The 17,560-nt window shown below is 41.7% G+C and overlaps 2 protein-coding genes across 3 annotated transcripts in view; one reads left to right on the forward strand and one right to left on the reverse strand.

Annotated features, from left to right (window-relative positions):
* LOC141127380 (uridylate-specific endoribonuclease D-like) overlaps positions 1-15,265 on the forward strand; it is a 32,319-nt gene extending 17,054 nt beyond the window's left edge. Inside the window, exons 6-7 of the mRNA XM_073613737.1 lie at positions 9,443-9,585; positions 15,105-15,265. Coding sequence (XP_073469838.1) covers positions 9,443-9,585; positions 15,105-15,216 — 255 coding nt within the window. The 3' untranslated portion in view covers positions 15,217-15,265. The remainder of the gene's footprint in view (positions 1-9,442; positions 9,586-15,104) is intronic.
* Positions 1-17,560, reverse strand: part of TSPAN31 (tetraspanin 31) — a 182,136-nt gene that overhangs the window by 142,379 nt on the left and 22,197 nt on the right. The gene's annotated exons all lie outside the window — the stretch shown is intronic.

The raw sequence follows: 17,560 nt of genomic DNA on the forward strand, positions 1-17,560 counted from the left end.
GTGAGGTTGAAAAAAGACACAAGTCCATCAAGTCCAACCTATGTGTGTGATTATATGTCAGTATTACATTGTATATCCCTGTATGTTGCGGTCGTTCAGGTGCTTATCTAATAGTTTCTTAAAACTATCCACGCCCCCCGCTGAGACCACCGCCTGTGGAAGGGAATTCCACATCCTTGCCTCTCTTACAGTAAAGAACCCTCTACGTAGTTTAAGGTTAAAACTCTTTTCTTCTAATTTTAACCACTTGCCTACAGGGCACTTTCACCCCCTTCCTGCCCAGACCAAAGCTTTCAGCGCTCTCACACTTTGAATGACAATTACTCAGTCATGCAACACTGTACCCAAATGAAATTTGTGTCCTTTTTTTCACACAAATAGAGCTTTCTTTTGGTGGTATTTAATCACTAGTGGTTTTTTTATTTTTTGTGCTATAAATAAAAAAATACTAAAAATTTGGTGGAAAAATGCCTTTTTCTTTGTTTCTGTCATAAAATTTAGCAAATTAGTAATATTTCTTCATAAAGTTTGGCCAAAATGTATGCGACTACATATCTTTGGTAAAAATAACCCTAATTAGTGTATATTATTTGTTTTTTGTGAAAGTTATAGAGTCTACAAGCTATGGTACAAATCATTGAAAATTGATCACACCTGATCACACCTGATGTACTGAAGACCTATCTCATTTCTTGAGACACTAACAAGCCAGGAAAGTACAAATACCCACAAAATGACCCCATTTTGGAAAGCAGACACCCCAACGTATAATCTATGAGGCATAATGAGTCTTTTGAACTGTTCATTTTTTTCCAGAAGTTTTTGGAAAATGTGGAAAAAGTTGTCCATTTTTAAGATATTTTCAACACCTAGCATGTACATAGCAAAAATGACACCCCAAAATACATACTGCTACTCCTCCTGAGTATGGCAATACCACATGTGTGAGACTTTTACACAGCCTGGCCACATACAGAGGCCCGCCAGGGAAGTGGCACCTTCAGGCGTCCTAAAAGCATAAATTACACATCTCATTTCTCAACCACCTATTACAGTTTTGAAGGCCCTGGAGCCCCAGGACAATGGAAACGCCCACAAAATTACCCCATTGTGGAAAGCAGACACCCCAACATATAATCTATGAGGATAATGAGTCTTTTGAACTGTTCATTTTTTTCCAGAAGTTTTTGGAAAATGTGGAAAAAGATGAAAAAGCATTTTTTTTTCCACAAAGTTGTCCATTTTTAAGATATTTCCAACACATAGCATGTACGTAGCAAAAATGACACCCCAGAATACATTCTGCTACTCTTCCTGAGTATGGCGATACCACATGTGTGAGACTTTTACACAGCCTGGCCACATACAGAGGCCCACCAGTGAAGTAGCACCTTCAGGCGTTCTACAAGCATAAATTATACATCTCATTTTTCAACCACCTATTACAATTTTAAACTCCCTGGAGCACCAGGACAATGGAAACACCCTCAAAATGACCCCATTTTGGAAAGCAGACACCCCAATGTATAATCTATGAGGGATAATGAGTCTTTTGAACGGTTCATTTTTTTCCAGAAGTTTTTGGAAAATGTGGAAAAAAAATGAAAACGCATTTTTTTTCCACAAAGTTGTCCATTTTTAAGATATTTTCAACACATAGCATGTACATAGTAAAAATGACTACCCAAAATACATTCTGCTACTCCTCCTGAGTATGGCGATACCACATGTGTCAGACTTTTACACAGCCTGACCACATACAGAGGCCCAGCATTGAAGTAGCACCTTCAGCCGTTCTACAAGCATAAATTACACATCTAATTTCCTGACAACCTATTATTTTTAAGGCCCTTATATTTCTAACACATAGCATTTACATACCAAGAATTACACTCCAAAATAAATTCTATTGAATTTGAAAAGGGTAAATAAAAAGTATTACCTGTGGTTTTAGTAGTGTCCCCAGAGGAGAGAATTGGTGCAGGCAGCAGGCAGGGATGTGCTTAGCAACAATAGTAATTATCCAGGCAGCAGGCAGGAATATTGTCTATAGTCAGCACAAAGATATCGTCAGCACAGCCAAAGCATTTGTCCATAGAAATTGTCCAGGCAGAGACAGCCAGCACAGCCATAATATTGGTCCTGGTACACCGTTACCTCCCTGCACTCATTATTGTACCGCTCTCCAGCCCTTCGTAAACATACTGCCTCTTGCTACAGCTAATTATTTCCATAGTCCAGGAAGCAGGCAGAGGTGTGGTCAGTTTATGCTGCAGGCAGGGGGATGGCGGCAGTAAGTCAGCAGCAGGCTGAGGGCCACAATCATGTAAGTCCTGTGCACAGGGGCACAGGGGTAGAGGCTTCAACCCACCCAAATCTCTATGAAGCCTCCAGACTCCAGACCCTAATCCGGAAATTACGAAACCCGGAGACAAAAAAAAAATAGTTTTCTCCATCTGGAAAAACATTTCTGGAGCCCCTCACATGTGAGACCCCTTTGTCCTACAGTAGCAGGGCAACAGATCAGTCCAAGCGGTAGGCAAAAGCATAGTCCATAAAACAGGCCAGGGTCAGATGACGTGCAAGCAGTCCAAGTGGTAGGCAGAAGCGTAGTTGGTAAAACAGGCCATGGTCAGTTCACATGTAAGCAGTCCAAACAGTAGGCAGAAGCGTAGTTGGTAAAACAGGCCAGGGTCAGTTCACATGTAAGCGGTCCAAACGGTTGGCAGAGGCATAGTCAAAAAACAGGCCAGGGTCAGTTCACGTAGAAGGCAGTGGCATGGTTATTTGAGGAAGCATGGGAAATGGTCAGCACAGATGATGAAAATGGGGAAATGGTTAAGAATATGGGCTAATATTTTAAGGATGTGTGATATAGTCTGAAGCATTCACCAATGCAAAGACCAGGTTCAAGGGGACACTGGGGACAATGGTAGCTGGTATCTCTTTGAAATCCTTTACTGCTGCATACTGAAAATCTTTTTTGGCCTCTTCAGCCTGCTTCAGATGGTGGAATGTGGTCCGGGAAGTGGCGTGTGAAGGTTTTCTTGGGGGGGGGGGGGGTCTTTGATGGTAGATGAGGCACATGACAACTTCTTCAATTAATTTTAGGAAGTGGGCAGGGCTTTCGGTGGATTTGGTGTAAATTATGTAGGCATTATAAATGGCCAAATGAATTAAATAGAGTGCTACTTTCTTGTACCAGAAACGGGACCTCCTTATTGCTAAATAGGGCTGAAGCATTTGGTCATTGAATTCCACCCCCCCCCCCCCCCCCACCATGTACAGATTGTAATCTTGTACACATTTTAGCTTTACAATGGGACCTCATCTTCTCTGAACTTCAACTGTAGTGTCGTCATGGATGGTGGACATCATGTACACATTCCTGGTATCCTTCCACCTCAAGGCCAGCACTTCATTGCATCTCAAAGTTGCTCTTTCTCCCCTGCACAATTTCTTTTTTACTATGGCTTGTGGGAAGCCCTTCCTATTCTTTCTGGAGGTTCCACAGGCCAGAGTTTGTGCGAGGTATAGGTGTTTGAAAAGGGGCAGGCTTGTATAGACGTTATCCAGGTATATGTGGTAACCTTTCTTTAGCAGTGGGTAGGCCAGGTCCCATACAATGTTACCAGTTGTGCCCATGTAGGCCGGGCACTCAGGGGGCTGGAGCTGGGAATCTCTTCCTTCGTATATGCGGAACGCATACAGATATCGCGTGACTCTCTCGCAAAGCTAATAAAATTTCACTCCGTATTTAGCCCTTTTGCTAAGAATGTATTGTTTTATTCCTAGCCAGCCTGAAAAGGGTACCAGGGACTCATCTACACATATATGCTTATCGGGGACATAGAGTAAAGAAATTAATGAGTGGGCGAATTTGATATAATTTATCGTAATTTGGATGATTGAGGGCACTGGGTGTTGTCACTGAATGAAGAAAGCTCATTATCATCTCGTATCGGGACCTGGACATTACAGAAGAATAAATGGGCATGTGGTGAATGGGGTGGGTGGACCAATAGGCATGTCCTTCATTTTTTTTTTTTTTGTAAGCCCCATGTTTATGGTGAGGCCCATAAACATTTTGAACTCCTCCAGAGTCAAATCCTTCCACTCGAATGGACGGGCGTATGAAGATTGGGGGTTTTTGGCAATATGCTGCCGGGCATATAAATTGGTCTGGTCCGCGATGAGTTGCAGTAAGTGTTGGGCAAAAATAAATTAAATCAATCAATTTCAGAAAAATTTTGGGTATTGGCCTGCACATCTGGCTGTGCGGTGAAAGAGGGAATTCTTGCTGATCCTGAGTCGGAAGGCAGCCATGTTGGATGGGCAAGACCATCTGGGAGATATGTAGCCGCCCTGGCTCTTGGGGGACGTGGCACTTCAGTGCTGGCATTTGGGCGTGATGCTGTGGAAGTGCTGGTACTGGGCATTTCTTGTGGCCTTTCGCTGGCGGCAGCTCTGGTACTGGGCCTTTGGTTTTGGGGTCTATCGCTGGTAGCAGCGCTGGTACTGGGCCTGGGAATTTGATCCTGGGGTATGTTGTTAGTGGCTGCCTGGTTTCCAGAGCACCGTGCTCTTTTAGGAGGGATCCATTCTTCCTCTGATTCGTTTGCCGATCCACTACTATCGATCGGTTCAAATGCTGAATTTGATTCACAATCGGAATTGGCATTTGAATGTGATGAGAACTCCCCGCTACTCTCATCAGTCATGGAGGAGATCTGAAACACCTCCTCACTTGTATAGAGTCTTTTGGACATTTTTTTTAATGGGCTGTGCGACAGGTGACAAATTACGGTTACTGATGGGCGACAGGTGATGGGTGACAGGTGGCGGTTACTGATGGACGACAGGTGATCGGTGACAGGTGATGGTCACTGATGGGTAGCAGGTGATGTGCGATGGTCACTGGTGGGTGACAGGTGACAGGTAACGGGTGACAGTCACTGATGGCAGTCTCTCATGGTGACTGGTGCACTTTATGGGACTGATAGGTGACAGATGAGGGTCACGGATGGGTCACTGATGACGGTCACTGATGGCGGTCACTGATGACGGTCACTGATGATGGTCACTGATAGGTGACAGGTGCACTTTGTGGGCACTGATGGGTGACAGGTGCACTTTGTGGGCACTGATAGGTGACAGGTGCACTTTATGGGCACTGATGGGTGACAGGTGCACTTTGTGGGCACTGATAGGTGACAGGTGCACTTTGTGGGCACTGATGGGTGACAGATGCACTTTGTGGGCACTGATGGGTGACAGGTGCACTTTTATAAGCACTGATGTGGTGACTGTTGGGTGACAGCTGTAATTGGGGGGGGGGGGGGCGATGTGACAGGTTCTCTTTTTTTTTGTGTTGGTGTAGTACAGTACACACATAGATCGGTCACTCACTGCTCCTGGCTCTTCTCTCCTCACACTGAGCCGGTAACAGCACAGCTAGTAACCGGTCTTTGTTTACATTTAGTGATTGGCTGTGAATGGATCACAGCCGATCACATGGTAAACAGCCGCCAGCCATTGGCTGTTTACCCTTGTCGGTGACGAGCAGTGTTCCTGGGAACATGCCGCCACCGACATGACCACGCTGCTCGCTCCCGATCGTGCTCATGCGCGGTCTAAAGTGGGGAATGCCCCTTTGTGATCGGCCGTGACGTAATCGCGGCTGATCACATGGTGAACAGCCATGCCCAATGGCTGTTCACCTCTGTCGGTGACGCCCTGTGTACCGGGGACATGTCAACACCGACAGAGCAGGGCTGTGCGCCCGAGAACGCGCATGCCCTGTGTAAATCAGCCGCCGTCATATGATGGCGGCCCAGAACAAGAGCCGCACCGCTTTACCGTCATATGACGGTGGGCGGGCGGCAACAGGTTAATGAGTGGCCACGAGTCTTGTTAAACTCCCTTCTGCGAAAAAGTTTTTATCCCTATTGCGGGGTCACCAGTATACACTGCGTTACTTTTACTGACAATTGCACGGTAGTGCGACGCTGTACCCAAATACAATTGACGTCCTTTTACTCACAAATAGAGCTTTCCTTTGGTGGTATTTCATCACCTCTGCGGTTTTAATTTTTAGCGCTATAGACAAAAAAAAAGGCAACAATTTTGAAAAAAAAACAATATTTTTTACTTTCTGCTATATAATGCATCTAATAAAAAAATATAAAAAAATCTACATTTCTTTATTAACCTAGGCAAATATGTAATCTCCTACATGTTTTGGTAAAAAAAATCCCAATAACCATATATTGATTGGTTTGCGCAGTTATGGCATCTACAAACTATAGGATATTTTTATGGATTTTTCTTTTTTTTTTTTTACTAGTAATGGCGGTGATCAGTGACTTATAGCGGGACTGCGACATTGCAGTTGACAAATCGGACACTTTTTTGGGGATCAGTGCTAAAAAATATGCACTGTCACTGTACTAATGACACTGGCAGGAAAGGGGTTAACATCAAGGGCGATCAAAGGATTAAATGTGTACAGTTAGCAAAAGTGCTTGCTAATGGTGGACAATGTGCTTTAAAGAGGAGTTCCAGCCTGTATTAAAAAAAAAATTAAAAGTCAGCAGCTACAAATACTGTAGCTGCTGACTTTTAATATAAGGACACTTATCTGTCCAAAACAGGAAGTGAAGTCTTGTGGCAACACAGCCTGTTTCCTACTGCGCATGTGCGAATCGCGATGCACGTTCTGAATGGTCCCACTGTCTTCTGGGACCTGTGTGTGTTTCCCAGAAGCAGCAGGGGGGTGGAGGAAGAGCCGCAAATGATGTAGGTCGCCATGGCGCCCTTACACGGAAGTGGGAGCGGGCACCTGTTTTTGACAGGTATCTTCCCCCCCCTCAGGTGCCAAATGTGGCACCTGAGGGGGGGGGGAGCAGATAAGCGAAGCTTCCACTTTTGGGTGGAACTCCACTTTAACTGTGGGAAGACAGTGATCCGTGTTCCTGCTGCGCAGAAACACAGGATCTCTATTTTCCCCACTAACAGAACGGTGATCTGCCTTGCTTACATAGGCAGACCACTGTTCTGCCTCTCTTGGGAACGAAATCAACCTATTGTATTAATATTTTTATTGACATCACCCTAATAAATTGATGCAATATACACTAATTATCTAGCAATCATATTTATATATGCATACAGTCACAGATAAAATCATTCTATCAATCATGTTTAGAAGAAAAAAGAAGAAAAACTGCGCTAAGGTATTATGTGAAAAAACACAATAAATGCAAATTTTTGAACAATCTATATAGTACAAGCAGCGATTCCACTGCACAACAAAAACAGTGTATATAAAAAGAAAATAATGGAATCGCGCTACTGGCATTAGCATTAGCCATTAACTATCTTCCAAAAAAGTTTAAATCAATTTCAACATTTATTCCATTCATTAAGAGTATTTAGCTTATGAATCCAATTTTTTTCCTTTTTTGAAAAGAAGTTTCAAAGAAGGAAATAGACTTTAGTTACAGAAAATCCTTTTCTTAGGTACGTCATCTACTGGTTAAAAAAAGTGGAAGTCATGCTTCTGAAATACACACATGACATTTCTTTTGTATTTGTAACAGTTTCCTTATGACTCGAACATTTCCCAGAGACCACTTAGCTGTAAAGAGTCGTTTTCCCGTTAGGAAATCTTTTTGTTTTATTTTCATTTAAAGTCTAAAGCTGGTCATACATGGATTGAAATTTTGCTAGTTCAGCAAGGACTGGCCAAATTTCGATCCATGTACAGCCACTGTGGTTGAACAGAAGTCGATCTACCAATCAACTTCTGTTCAACCACCCTGTCGGATTTTAGCCGCTCGTTCAACGCTGCACGTTATTGACTGCAGCTCTGTGTATTCTGAAGGCAGGGTAGTCTCCCTGTTGTTAGAATTCAAAATGGGGGAAAAGCTTGTGTGTTTACCCATAAATGCTCCCTAAGCACACATTTACAAGAAATCTCTTTAAAAATTCGCACTCAGTGGTACATCACACCAGCAAAAATAAACAATTGGTCTCCTACAGAGTTGGACGTTTGCTGGAGATGCAATGAGGGAAGGGGCTTCTTCCTACACCTATGGTGGAATTGCACACAAATTCAAACTTATTGGACATAAATTAAAAAGTAGATAGTTCATATCACTGACACCCAACTAGAACTAAACACAGCCTGTTGCCTACTACATTTTAATGAACTTTCCTACAAAAAATACAAAAACTCCCTAACACGATACTTAATGCCGCCAAAACACTGATTCCGGTGAATTGGAAAACCAGAAATACCCCAACAATAAAAGACTGGTTACTGAAGGTCAAACTAATACATGAAATGGAGGAAACCATAGCAATAAAAAGAGAAACCACAACTCAATTCCACAATAGAGGGAAACCTTGGTATATTTTCACTCTATCTGAGACCTTTAAAAAGAAATAATCCTTTCTAATTAAATTTCCCGGTGGATTTACTTTTAAGAGCTACACCCTTACCCACATTTTACTTTATAAAACAGTACTCCTCTTCGATATTCATCATCCATTCCTATCCTCAAAAATTAATACAAGTCTTTATAAACCTTCTGAAAGCTATTTTCACTTATCATTTGATTGTTCCTGATAACAGTTGACTAACTTTGAATACTTGTTTAACTTCTGTTTACTCACAATATATGGATTTCATTTGATTAGAACAAATAGCTATCATTTGTTATGCCATACCTCATTTGTTCATCACAAGTTGTGTATATTTGATGTAACATTTTACTTTTTGCTGTCTATTTGCATACCAGGTACATTTATATACCTTATCATTCTTTGTATTTATTTTTTTCCTTTACTTTTACAATAAACTTTATTGTGAAAAGAAAAAGAATACAAAGACACATCAGAAAGGATTTCCTTATCCACATCAAATGTGTGGATGGGGTAATCGGGTCAGTTTTCTTTTCGTTCAACCCACTAGTTGAAAAAACTGAATCATCTATGGCCAGCCTAACTCCAACCAAGTTTTCACAATTTTTATGCAGAGAATTTTCTCTCAGGTTTTTATTTCTGTCTGTAACCTTATTGGAGAGATTTTCCGGCACTTCCTGCCCCCATGAAGCCTATGCAAGGAATAGCACAGACAGAGAGACACTGACAATAATAAAAACATTGTCAGAAATTCTAACCCTTCTCTGCTAAAACTGTGTTTTGGGGATTTTTTGTGCCCCACTGGGAAATGTTTCTCCAAGGAGATTAGGGACACAGATGACAGTTAACTCCTAACTCTTTCCTTCCTACCCTTTCCTGCTTTATTCAAAATGAAAAAAAAAAGGTTTTGCTTGAGCTTGGCTTTAAATTCTTTCAACACTTAAAATCTTGAATCATAATATGAATTGTTTGGAATTTTACAACATTGATTGTATTACTATCTATCTTCTTCTAGTGGACAAGTTATCCAGATGTATATGGATTTCAGTTTAAGTGGTCAAACTACCTGAAGAGCATTGGTTCACTGTTTGTTGGAAGCAGTCCAGAGTTTGATCTCGCAGTTTTCACCCTGTGTTATGTGACTCGCCCTGACAGTGTGTAAGTATGCCAGCTGTTCTTTGGGCCCTTTTTTTTTGCTATGAATGACTCACAGGCTTTATCCAAATATATGTTGTGGATGAGAAATTTTTTGCATTCTTCAAGTCACTATAGAGTAGACCTTTTCAACCCTTTTCACACAGAGGGGCCTTTGAGGAGAGGGGGAGGATGGTTAGGTAATCTAAGAATAAAGCGAGAAGAAGAAGGGAGATAAAAAAGGGAGGGTATAGGTAAAAGGACTTTGGGTACAAAAGGAAGCAAGGGGGTAGGAGAGAACCCAATGTGGAAGACCCTTTGGTACTGCTGGAGTGGTCAAATTAGGAAGGACTGATGGATAAAAATCAACAGATGATGAGGCTACTACTCACAGAATTTCTAGTCAGGATAGTCAGAAGAGTATTGAAAGTATATCCAATAATTTCAAGTGTGTTGGAATTTCTCCTCATGATCATAAAGGGTGCAGGTGATCGTCCATGAGCATAGCATTGTTAATTATGAAGAACCACTAGTCCATCAAGGGAGGGGGAGGAGTAGTATTGTTCCCATGTGGCAGGAATGCAGGCTTTTGCCGCATTGAGAAGGAGGATAAGTGGAGATTTCTAGATGGGGACAAGAGTAATGCAAAATAGTTAGGCAATCAGATCATCCCATAAGACAATGGCTGTTAGTCTGTGATAAATGCTCCTCATGAATTAAAAAGAAATTCAAGTCTAAAAGATGTGGAGGAGGGTTCCAGTGTGCAATTTACACCTCCAGCAGAGGGGTGGGGGGTGGTGGAGCTGTTGGGGTAGATGTAGTATAGCAGAACTTTGGTTTTGTACCACCTGGAGACTAACTTGTAGCTCGCTTCCTGTGTTTTATTGGAAATGGAGGATTAAAAGGGAAACAATAGCATATGATCAGTCTGTTTTGAGGCGAGTGAGAGTCTCTCCCCCTCCCAATTTTAAATATATGAAGGGGGGGATGTCCCTGGCACTAATGTAATAGGCTGTTGATAGGGATGTATCATTCTGGCAAGTCTGCAAGACATATATTTTTTAAATGGCATGAGAGATTAGGAATAGACCGAAGATAGTGTGTTAGTTAAACAAGGCTCTGATGGTTAAGGTCAGCTACCAAGGAGGAATTTAATACATCCGGGTTCTTAAAGCCATTACCCCTACAAAAATGAAGGGTTGTAAGTATACCAAGGTTCAAGAGATACAGGAGGTGGGCTCCAGAGTACCCTGACAGGAAGTTCGATACAGAATGAGCGATAGTGGCAAAGGTATAATTGAGATTTTGGTAGAGTGAAATAGTTAATGAACTATGGCACAAGTGAATGGGTCTTGAGCTCTTAGGGAAGGGGGGCATTGACCCAATGCAAACTTATGAGATGGAGGGGTTAAAGTCTTGTTCTAATTGTAGTGTTGATTGATTGCTTCTGCCTGAACACTGAGCACCATTCAAGAATCTGGGCCACATGGGTGGCCTCATAGGATTGTATGGGGTCTGGGAAACCTATGCCCCCTTTGGTCTTAGAGAGTTCAAGTAGGGAGTGTTTAGTTCTTGCCCTCTGTCAAGTCCAAATAAAGTGGAGGAAGATGGACCTTAGATCTACGTGATAGGTCTCATTCTTCTGAACTACTAACCAAAAGAATATACATTACTTTGTATTAAAACATACCATATACATTATATATTGTACGTACTAAAATTGGGCAGTTACAGTGAGAAGCCAATTTGGTTACAGAGCATGCTGAAATACAAAAACATACAACTTTGTAGTTTAGCAAACTGACTAGTGGGTATTTTTCTGTGTTGGCCAATTGCAAATGCAAGGACATAATCAAACAAGATGAAAATGTTTATGATGTCAAGATATAATGTAAAGCTGGGTACACACACTGAGTTTTTTTTTTCGTTCAACCAGCAGGTTGAATGAAAAAAAAAATGCACAGATTCCTGCATCCACCACGCAATGTGGATGCAGGGATCTTCCCCGCTTCACTATTGTATTCTAACAGCTTGGACTAACTCCCCATCAGACTAAACTGATCAGTGCTGCAGCCATTGGTGGCAACAGCTGATTGAATGCTGATTTTCCATCAGGACTGATTGACAGAAGCCAATCCAATGATCGGCTTCTGTTGAACAGACAGGGCTACACATGGATCTGGTTCCTGCTGAACCGAGCAAATTTTGATATATATGTGTACCCAGCTTAACCGTTTATACTAGCTAAAGGCCATACAATAAAAATTGAGAGCTCTTAATGTGTTACTTAATCCACAATAGTAAAATCAGTCTGTATTTGCAGTAAAGCATGCTTGTTATACTCATGGTGGAACCTAAGTTTAAAAAGGCTGTTTGATCCTGTATGCACAGATCCTCCCTTCCTTCCATTGGCCCCTGATAATTTCCTGATAACACAGAGCCTATCAAGTCAGGCTGCACATGCACAGTTTGGTGTATATTGCTAGAGAGGGTTTTTTTGAAGGGGGGGAGGGTGCATGTGTTCAGCACAGGGCCAATCAGCACTGTCCAGACAGAGGCTCAGAGGTCTTGCAGTCCCATAGCACAGTCAGAAAACTCATCCTACAAGCTTTAATCAGTGCTTGGCTGGACACTGATAGAAGTCACAAGACTTCTATATACTGCTGATGAGAAAAGGTATTTAGCAGTTTTTATTTACTAAAATAATTGCATTTCCATGTTCTGTGTACTATAGGAGACCAGATATAGTAAATACAGGGTCCTGGGTTTAGTAACACTTTAAAGTATCTATCTCTACTGGACTACAAAACAGCATCCTTTTATGTAATTCTATGGAAGAACTGGGCAGCACTTTTATCACTGTTTTGGGTATTCAGAGCACTGTGCTGTCATATTACTACAGAAAATTGGGAATTTACTGAATTTCTGTACTTATGGTGTTTTTAAAGTGATAAAACATGCGGAAATGTGCATGTTTTGCAGACATTTTTTTTTTTTAATGATTTTATCCTCTAAATTCCAATTTTGGCCAAAACTTTTTTTTTTTTTTTTTTTTAAAGAATAGTAGGCTTTCAAATTATTTTGGGTTTAAAACTCTATCGGTGTCCCCTTTTGGGCCATTTTGCATCAGATTTGAAATGTTTTCTTAGAATTGATTTTTCTATTACTGTACTGTCTGATACTAGACATCTGGGCAGTAAGTGAGGCTGAATCTCGCTAATAGGGAAGCAGACAGTGATATAATTCTGACACAAAATTCTTAACCTTATTTATTTATTTCATTATTTAGGGATTTCCCCTAATTTCATGTTCTGTATGACAGAAAAGAAGTAGACAGACAGTAAGGAAAAGTTTCCCAATTAGTGACAGACAGCAGTAAAAAGTTGACATAGCATTTAATCCTTCCAAACCACTTCCAAAGTTGAGACTAAAGTTAACTTTTAAGTGGAAGAATTGTATAGTTTCTTTTTTTAAACACTCATGTCATGTCATGTCATGGTTACCACTGCTGGAAAAATTCATGGTCTAGATCTACTCATGATCTATATTGATTACTTAGTTAATTTATCATACCTAGTAGTGGTTATGCAAACATCAGTATTATGTTATCATTAATTGCAATATTGCAAGAAAACAAAGTATGTTTTGTTTGGCTATACACAATGGTGTAGAATAAATCATGGTCCAGCCTTCTTTAGAGATGCCTCATTAACAAAGTGTATTATTTTCTGATTGCAATTTTGAATGCATGTAATTACAATACACAACACTGGGTATACAGTAAAACCTTGGATTGCGAGCATAATTTGTTCCGGAAACATGCTTGTAATCCAAAGCACTTGTATATCAATGCGAATTTCCCCATAAGAAATAGAAACTCAGATAATTCGTTTCACAACTATTTATTCATAGGTGTTTCAGTTTATAGTCCATATAAAAAAATTATAGCAATGTGATAGGTTGTGTAACCATAAAATGTCCAGCCAGAAATGGAAGCCTCCACAAGGGGATTAGAAGCAAAATCCAGCAGGAGTTGCAGAGTATAAAAGAGAAGAGAGGCGCCTCCAAGTGTAGCAATATGGTTACATTTAATGAAGGTACAACATTTAGCAACACACACGGTTGATGATTAAAAGAGGCACATCTAAGTATGAAGGCATCCGGGGTAAAGCTGTCCACATAGACCGTCCTCCACACCGCCGGCTCTCACCGCTGTCAGTCTGCAATCGTGACCGGGAAGACTACCCTGCAGTAGAGCGATCTGAAGTAGAGGCTTGAAGAGCTCGTGGAGCTCAGCGTGGAAGGGATGATGTTGATGGCGGTGCGGAGGATGATAAGTTGGGAGGATGTGAGTTGCTAAATGTTGTATCTTCATTAAATGTAACCATATTGCTACACTTAGAGGCGCCTCTCTTTTATACCCAGTTGTGACATGACGCTACTTGTATATCAAGACATCGCTTGTATATCAAGTCCAAATTTATTAAAAAAATGTTGCTTGTCTTGCAAAACGTTCTCAAACCAAGTTACTCTCAAACCAAAGTTTTACTGTACTTAAAGGATAAGTAAACACAAGAAAAATGCAACGTATTGCACATACAGCCCTTAGATGTGGTGGCTGCCTTAGTATTCTTTTTTTTTAAAGGGGTTGTAAACCTTCGTGTTTTTTCACCTCAATGCATCCTATGCATTGAGGTGAAAAAACACCTGGCTGTGACCGGCCCCCCAGCCCCCCCGTTTTACTTACCTGAGCCCTGAAACTTGACCCGACAGGGATGGCTGTCTCTCTGCCCGGGGTTCTCGGCTCTTGATTGGATAGATTGATAGCAGCGCAACCATTGGCTCCCGCTGCTGTCAATTAAATCCAATGACGCGGGCACTGGGGGTGGGCCGAGTCATACATTCGGCGTCTATGGATGCCGAATGCTGGACTCGAGAGCGTGCCCGCAAGGTAACGCCCCGGGAGAGCGCTTCTCCCAGGTTGTTATCTTATGTGGGGAGGAGCCGCGAGAGCCGCTGGGGGACCCCAAAAGAACAGGTTCGGGCCACTCTGTGCTGCACAGTGGAGGTAAGTATGATATGTTTGTTATTTAAAAAAAAAAAAAAAACAAACCCTTACAATCGCTTTAAGCTAAAATCATTTTAGCAAATCCAGAAAAAACCCATTGCTCTTGCCACAATCACATGCGCTGTGTGCTGCCCAGAAGACTATCTTCTTTCTTAACTATCTTATGTAAATTACCAATTGCTCTGCCCCATATAATGGAGATGAAGAGGTAAGAACATGTTTGTAGTCCATGTCAGGAGAGCAGACTAGGTTGACAATTATGGCTCCCTCTATAGATAAAGTGGAAGAGTGAAAAAGCCACTCACGTACCGGAAGTGTGTTATTTACTGAATTATCTATAAAAAATAGCTAAAGAAGCTTTGGAGAAAGAAATCGAATGCAGCCACCTCAAAAGGGACTAGTAAGCTGCAATATATATTATGTTTTTATTTTGGGGTTTATATACTCTTAAATTATCATTTGTTATTTTTTTTAGATGCACTGTCACAATGGGAGGCCAGACCCTTAAGATTCAAACCTATACCTGGGCCAACACGACTTATGGAAATGGCAAGAGATATGTGGGATCTACTTATCCAATTGTTTAATGGGAATAAAACTGTGGCTAAAATGTGAAAATTAAAGTTCTTTCTTCTGCAAAAATATGCTTGGCTCATCTGTTTGCATGTGACATTCTTACCTGATAAAACAAGACAAGACTAGAGTCAATTGCAGGTGTTTCATCAGATTAGGCGACCCATCAGACTTTGAAATGGAAGTGACGTTCTGTCGCCGCCATCTTGTTACACCCCGCACTCATCAACAGTAGGGATAAGTGAAAAGGTGGCAAGCGGACATCTTTTTACACCCACTGGGGTCTGGCATTTCACACTTATTTTTACCACTAAACGGAGCTTATATAGTGAAATAGAATATTTGGAAACCCATATGACTGTTTTGATGTTAAATTGTAAAATCAGCGTTGTTCTGTCAGATCAGCAAACTTGTGAGATCAGCAGGCTTGCCGCTGCTTTTACAATTCAACATCAAAACAGTCAGATGTCATTTTAAAACACTGAATGTCACTATATAAGCTCCGTGTAATAGTTAAAATAGGTGTGAAATGCCAGACTCTGGTGGGTGTAACAAGATGTCCGCTTGCCATCCTCTCATTGTATCCTTACTGTGGATGAGTGCGGGGTGTAGTAAGATGGTGGCTACGGAACGGCCCTTCCGTTACAAATTCTGACAGGTCGCCGAATCTGACGAAACACAGGCAAAGCGAGGATCAGAGTGTAGGCTCAGAGTCAGTGCGGACAAGGAGAGACTGTCAACAGGAAACAAGGCACAGGTGTACCTGGTCATCACAAAGATCTCTTGATGGCGGAGATGGAATTTACTGTAGGACAACTCTTATAACATGGCCCCCAAGATCACTGCGCTGGGAACAGTTGACAGTGCAGATAGGATAAGATGGAGTATCAGTCTTAAAGCAAAATCATAGTTTAAAACAAAGATCAGGGCAGACTGAAAACAAGCATAGAACATGACCAGTGCAAATAAGATGCACACCTTTTCTCTTATATGGCTGCCGCCATCTATCATACCCCAACTTTAAGTCCCCATTATCCTTAACTACATTGATGACACAACACCTTGTTGGAGTAAAACTGGCCATAGCAGCCTTTTATTAACCAATATAAAACTATATAAAATATATATAAATATATATATAAATCTGTAACCTTTTAAACGTAACAATATCAACTGTCAGTTTCTCCTCCTGGTGGTCAATGACGGCACTTCCCAACGTAAATTCTGTTCCACATCTACACTGCGGGCCTTCTATCATAAAAGGCCTATGGCCGTGATAACATCAGCCCAAAGACAACTCGTTACCCGCAGTGTCACCATTACCATCTTCAGCTAATCAGTGTTAACTGTACACACCAATAGGGGCCCATAACCGTTGAGTCCCCCCACACTTCCATCTCCTGGGTTAGTTACCACCATCAAAGACCACCACCACCGCCATCCATCTCCTGCCACGACGTAATCCTTCATACCACCTGTAAATAAACATTAACCAATATACACAAAACACATATTCAGGGAGGGTGGGTGGGAAACTTCCTCCTCACTGTAATTCTCCCCACAATGATGCCCGGGAGACCCCTCCTGACCCTTAAATAACCTAAACCCCTCCCATTAAAACATTAACTTTTACCCAATCCCCTGCTAACAAATCTAAAACAACCTTTATTTTAACCCCTGCTGTACCCTTATCTCCCTGTCATGCCGGCCCTCTGCTAGTTTCATTCTATTCCACCTGCTCCAGGCCTCCCTTGACCAGTGCAAATAAGATGCACACCTTTTCTCTTATATGGCTGCCGCCATCTATCATACCCCAACTTTAAGTCCCCATTATCCTTAACTACATTGATGACACAACACCTTGTTGGAGTAAAACTGGCCATAGCAGCCTTTTATTAACCAATATAAAACTATATAAAATATATATAAATATATATATAAATCTGTAACCTTTTAAACGTAACAATATCAACTGTCAGTTTCTCCTCCTGGTGGTCAATGACGGCACTTCCCAACGTAAATTCTGTTCCACATCTACACTGCGGGCCTTCTATCATAAAAGGCCTATGGCCGTGATAACATCAGCCCAAAGACAACTCGTTACCCGCAGTGTCACCATTACCATCTTCAGCTAATCAGTGTTAACTGTACACACCAATAGGGGCCCATAACCGTTGAGTCCCCCCACACTTCCATCTCCTGGGTTAGTTACCACCATCAAAGACCACCACCACCGCCAACGCTAACAAGGGTGACCCCCCTTACCCTTGGGAGCTCCTCCACACACGCAGTGCCCTCCGAATCCCTTCCTCCACACCCATGGACCAAAGGTCAATACCCACTTCCGACAGGTGCACT

This window comes from Aquarana catesbeiana, linkage group LG02 (genome assembly GCF_042186555.1).
Source record: "Aquarana catesbeiana isolate 2022-GZ linkage group LG02, ASM4218655v1, whole genome shotgun sequence".
In the NCBI taxonomy this organism is placed as follows: Eukaryota; Metazoa; Chordata; class Amphibia; order Anura; family Ranidae; genus Aquarana; species Aquarana catesbeiana.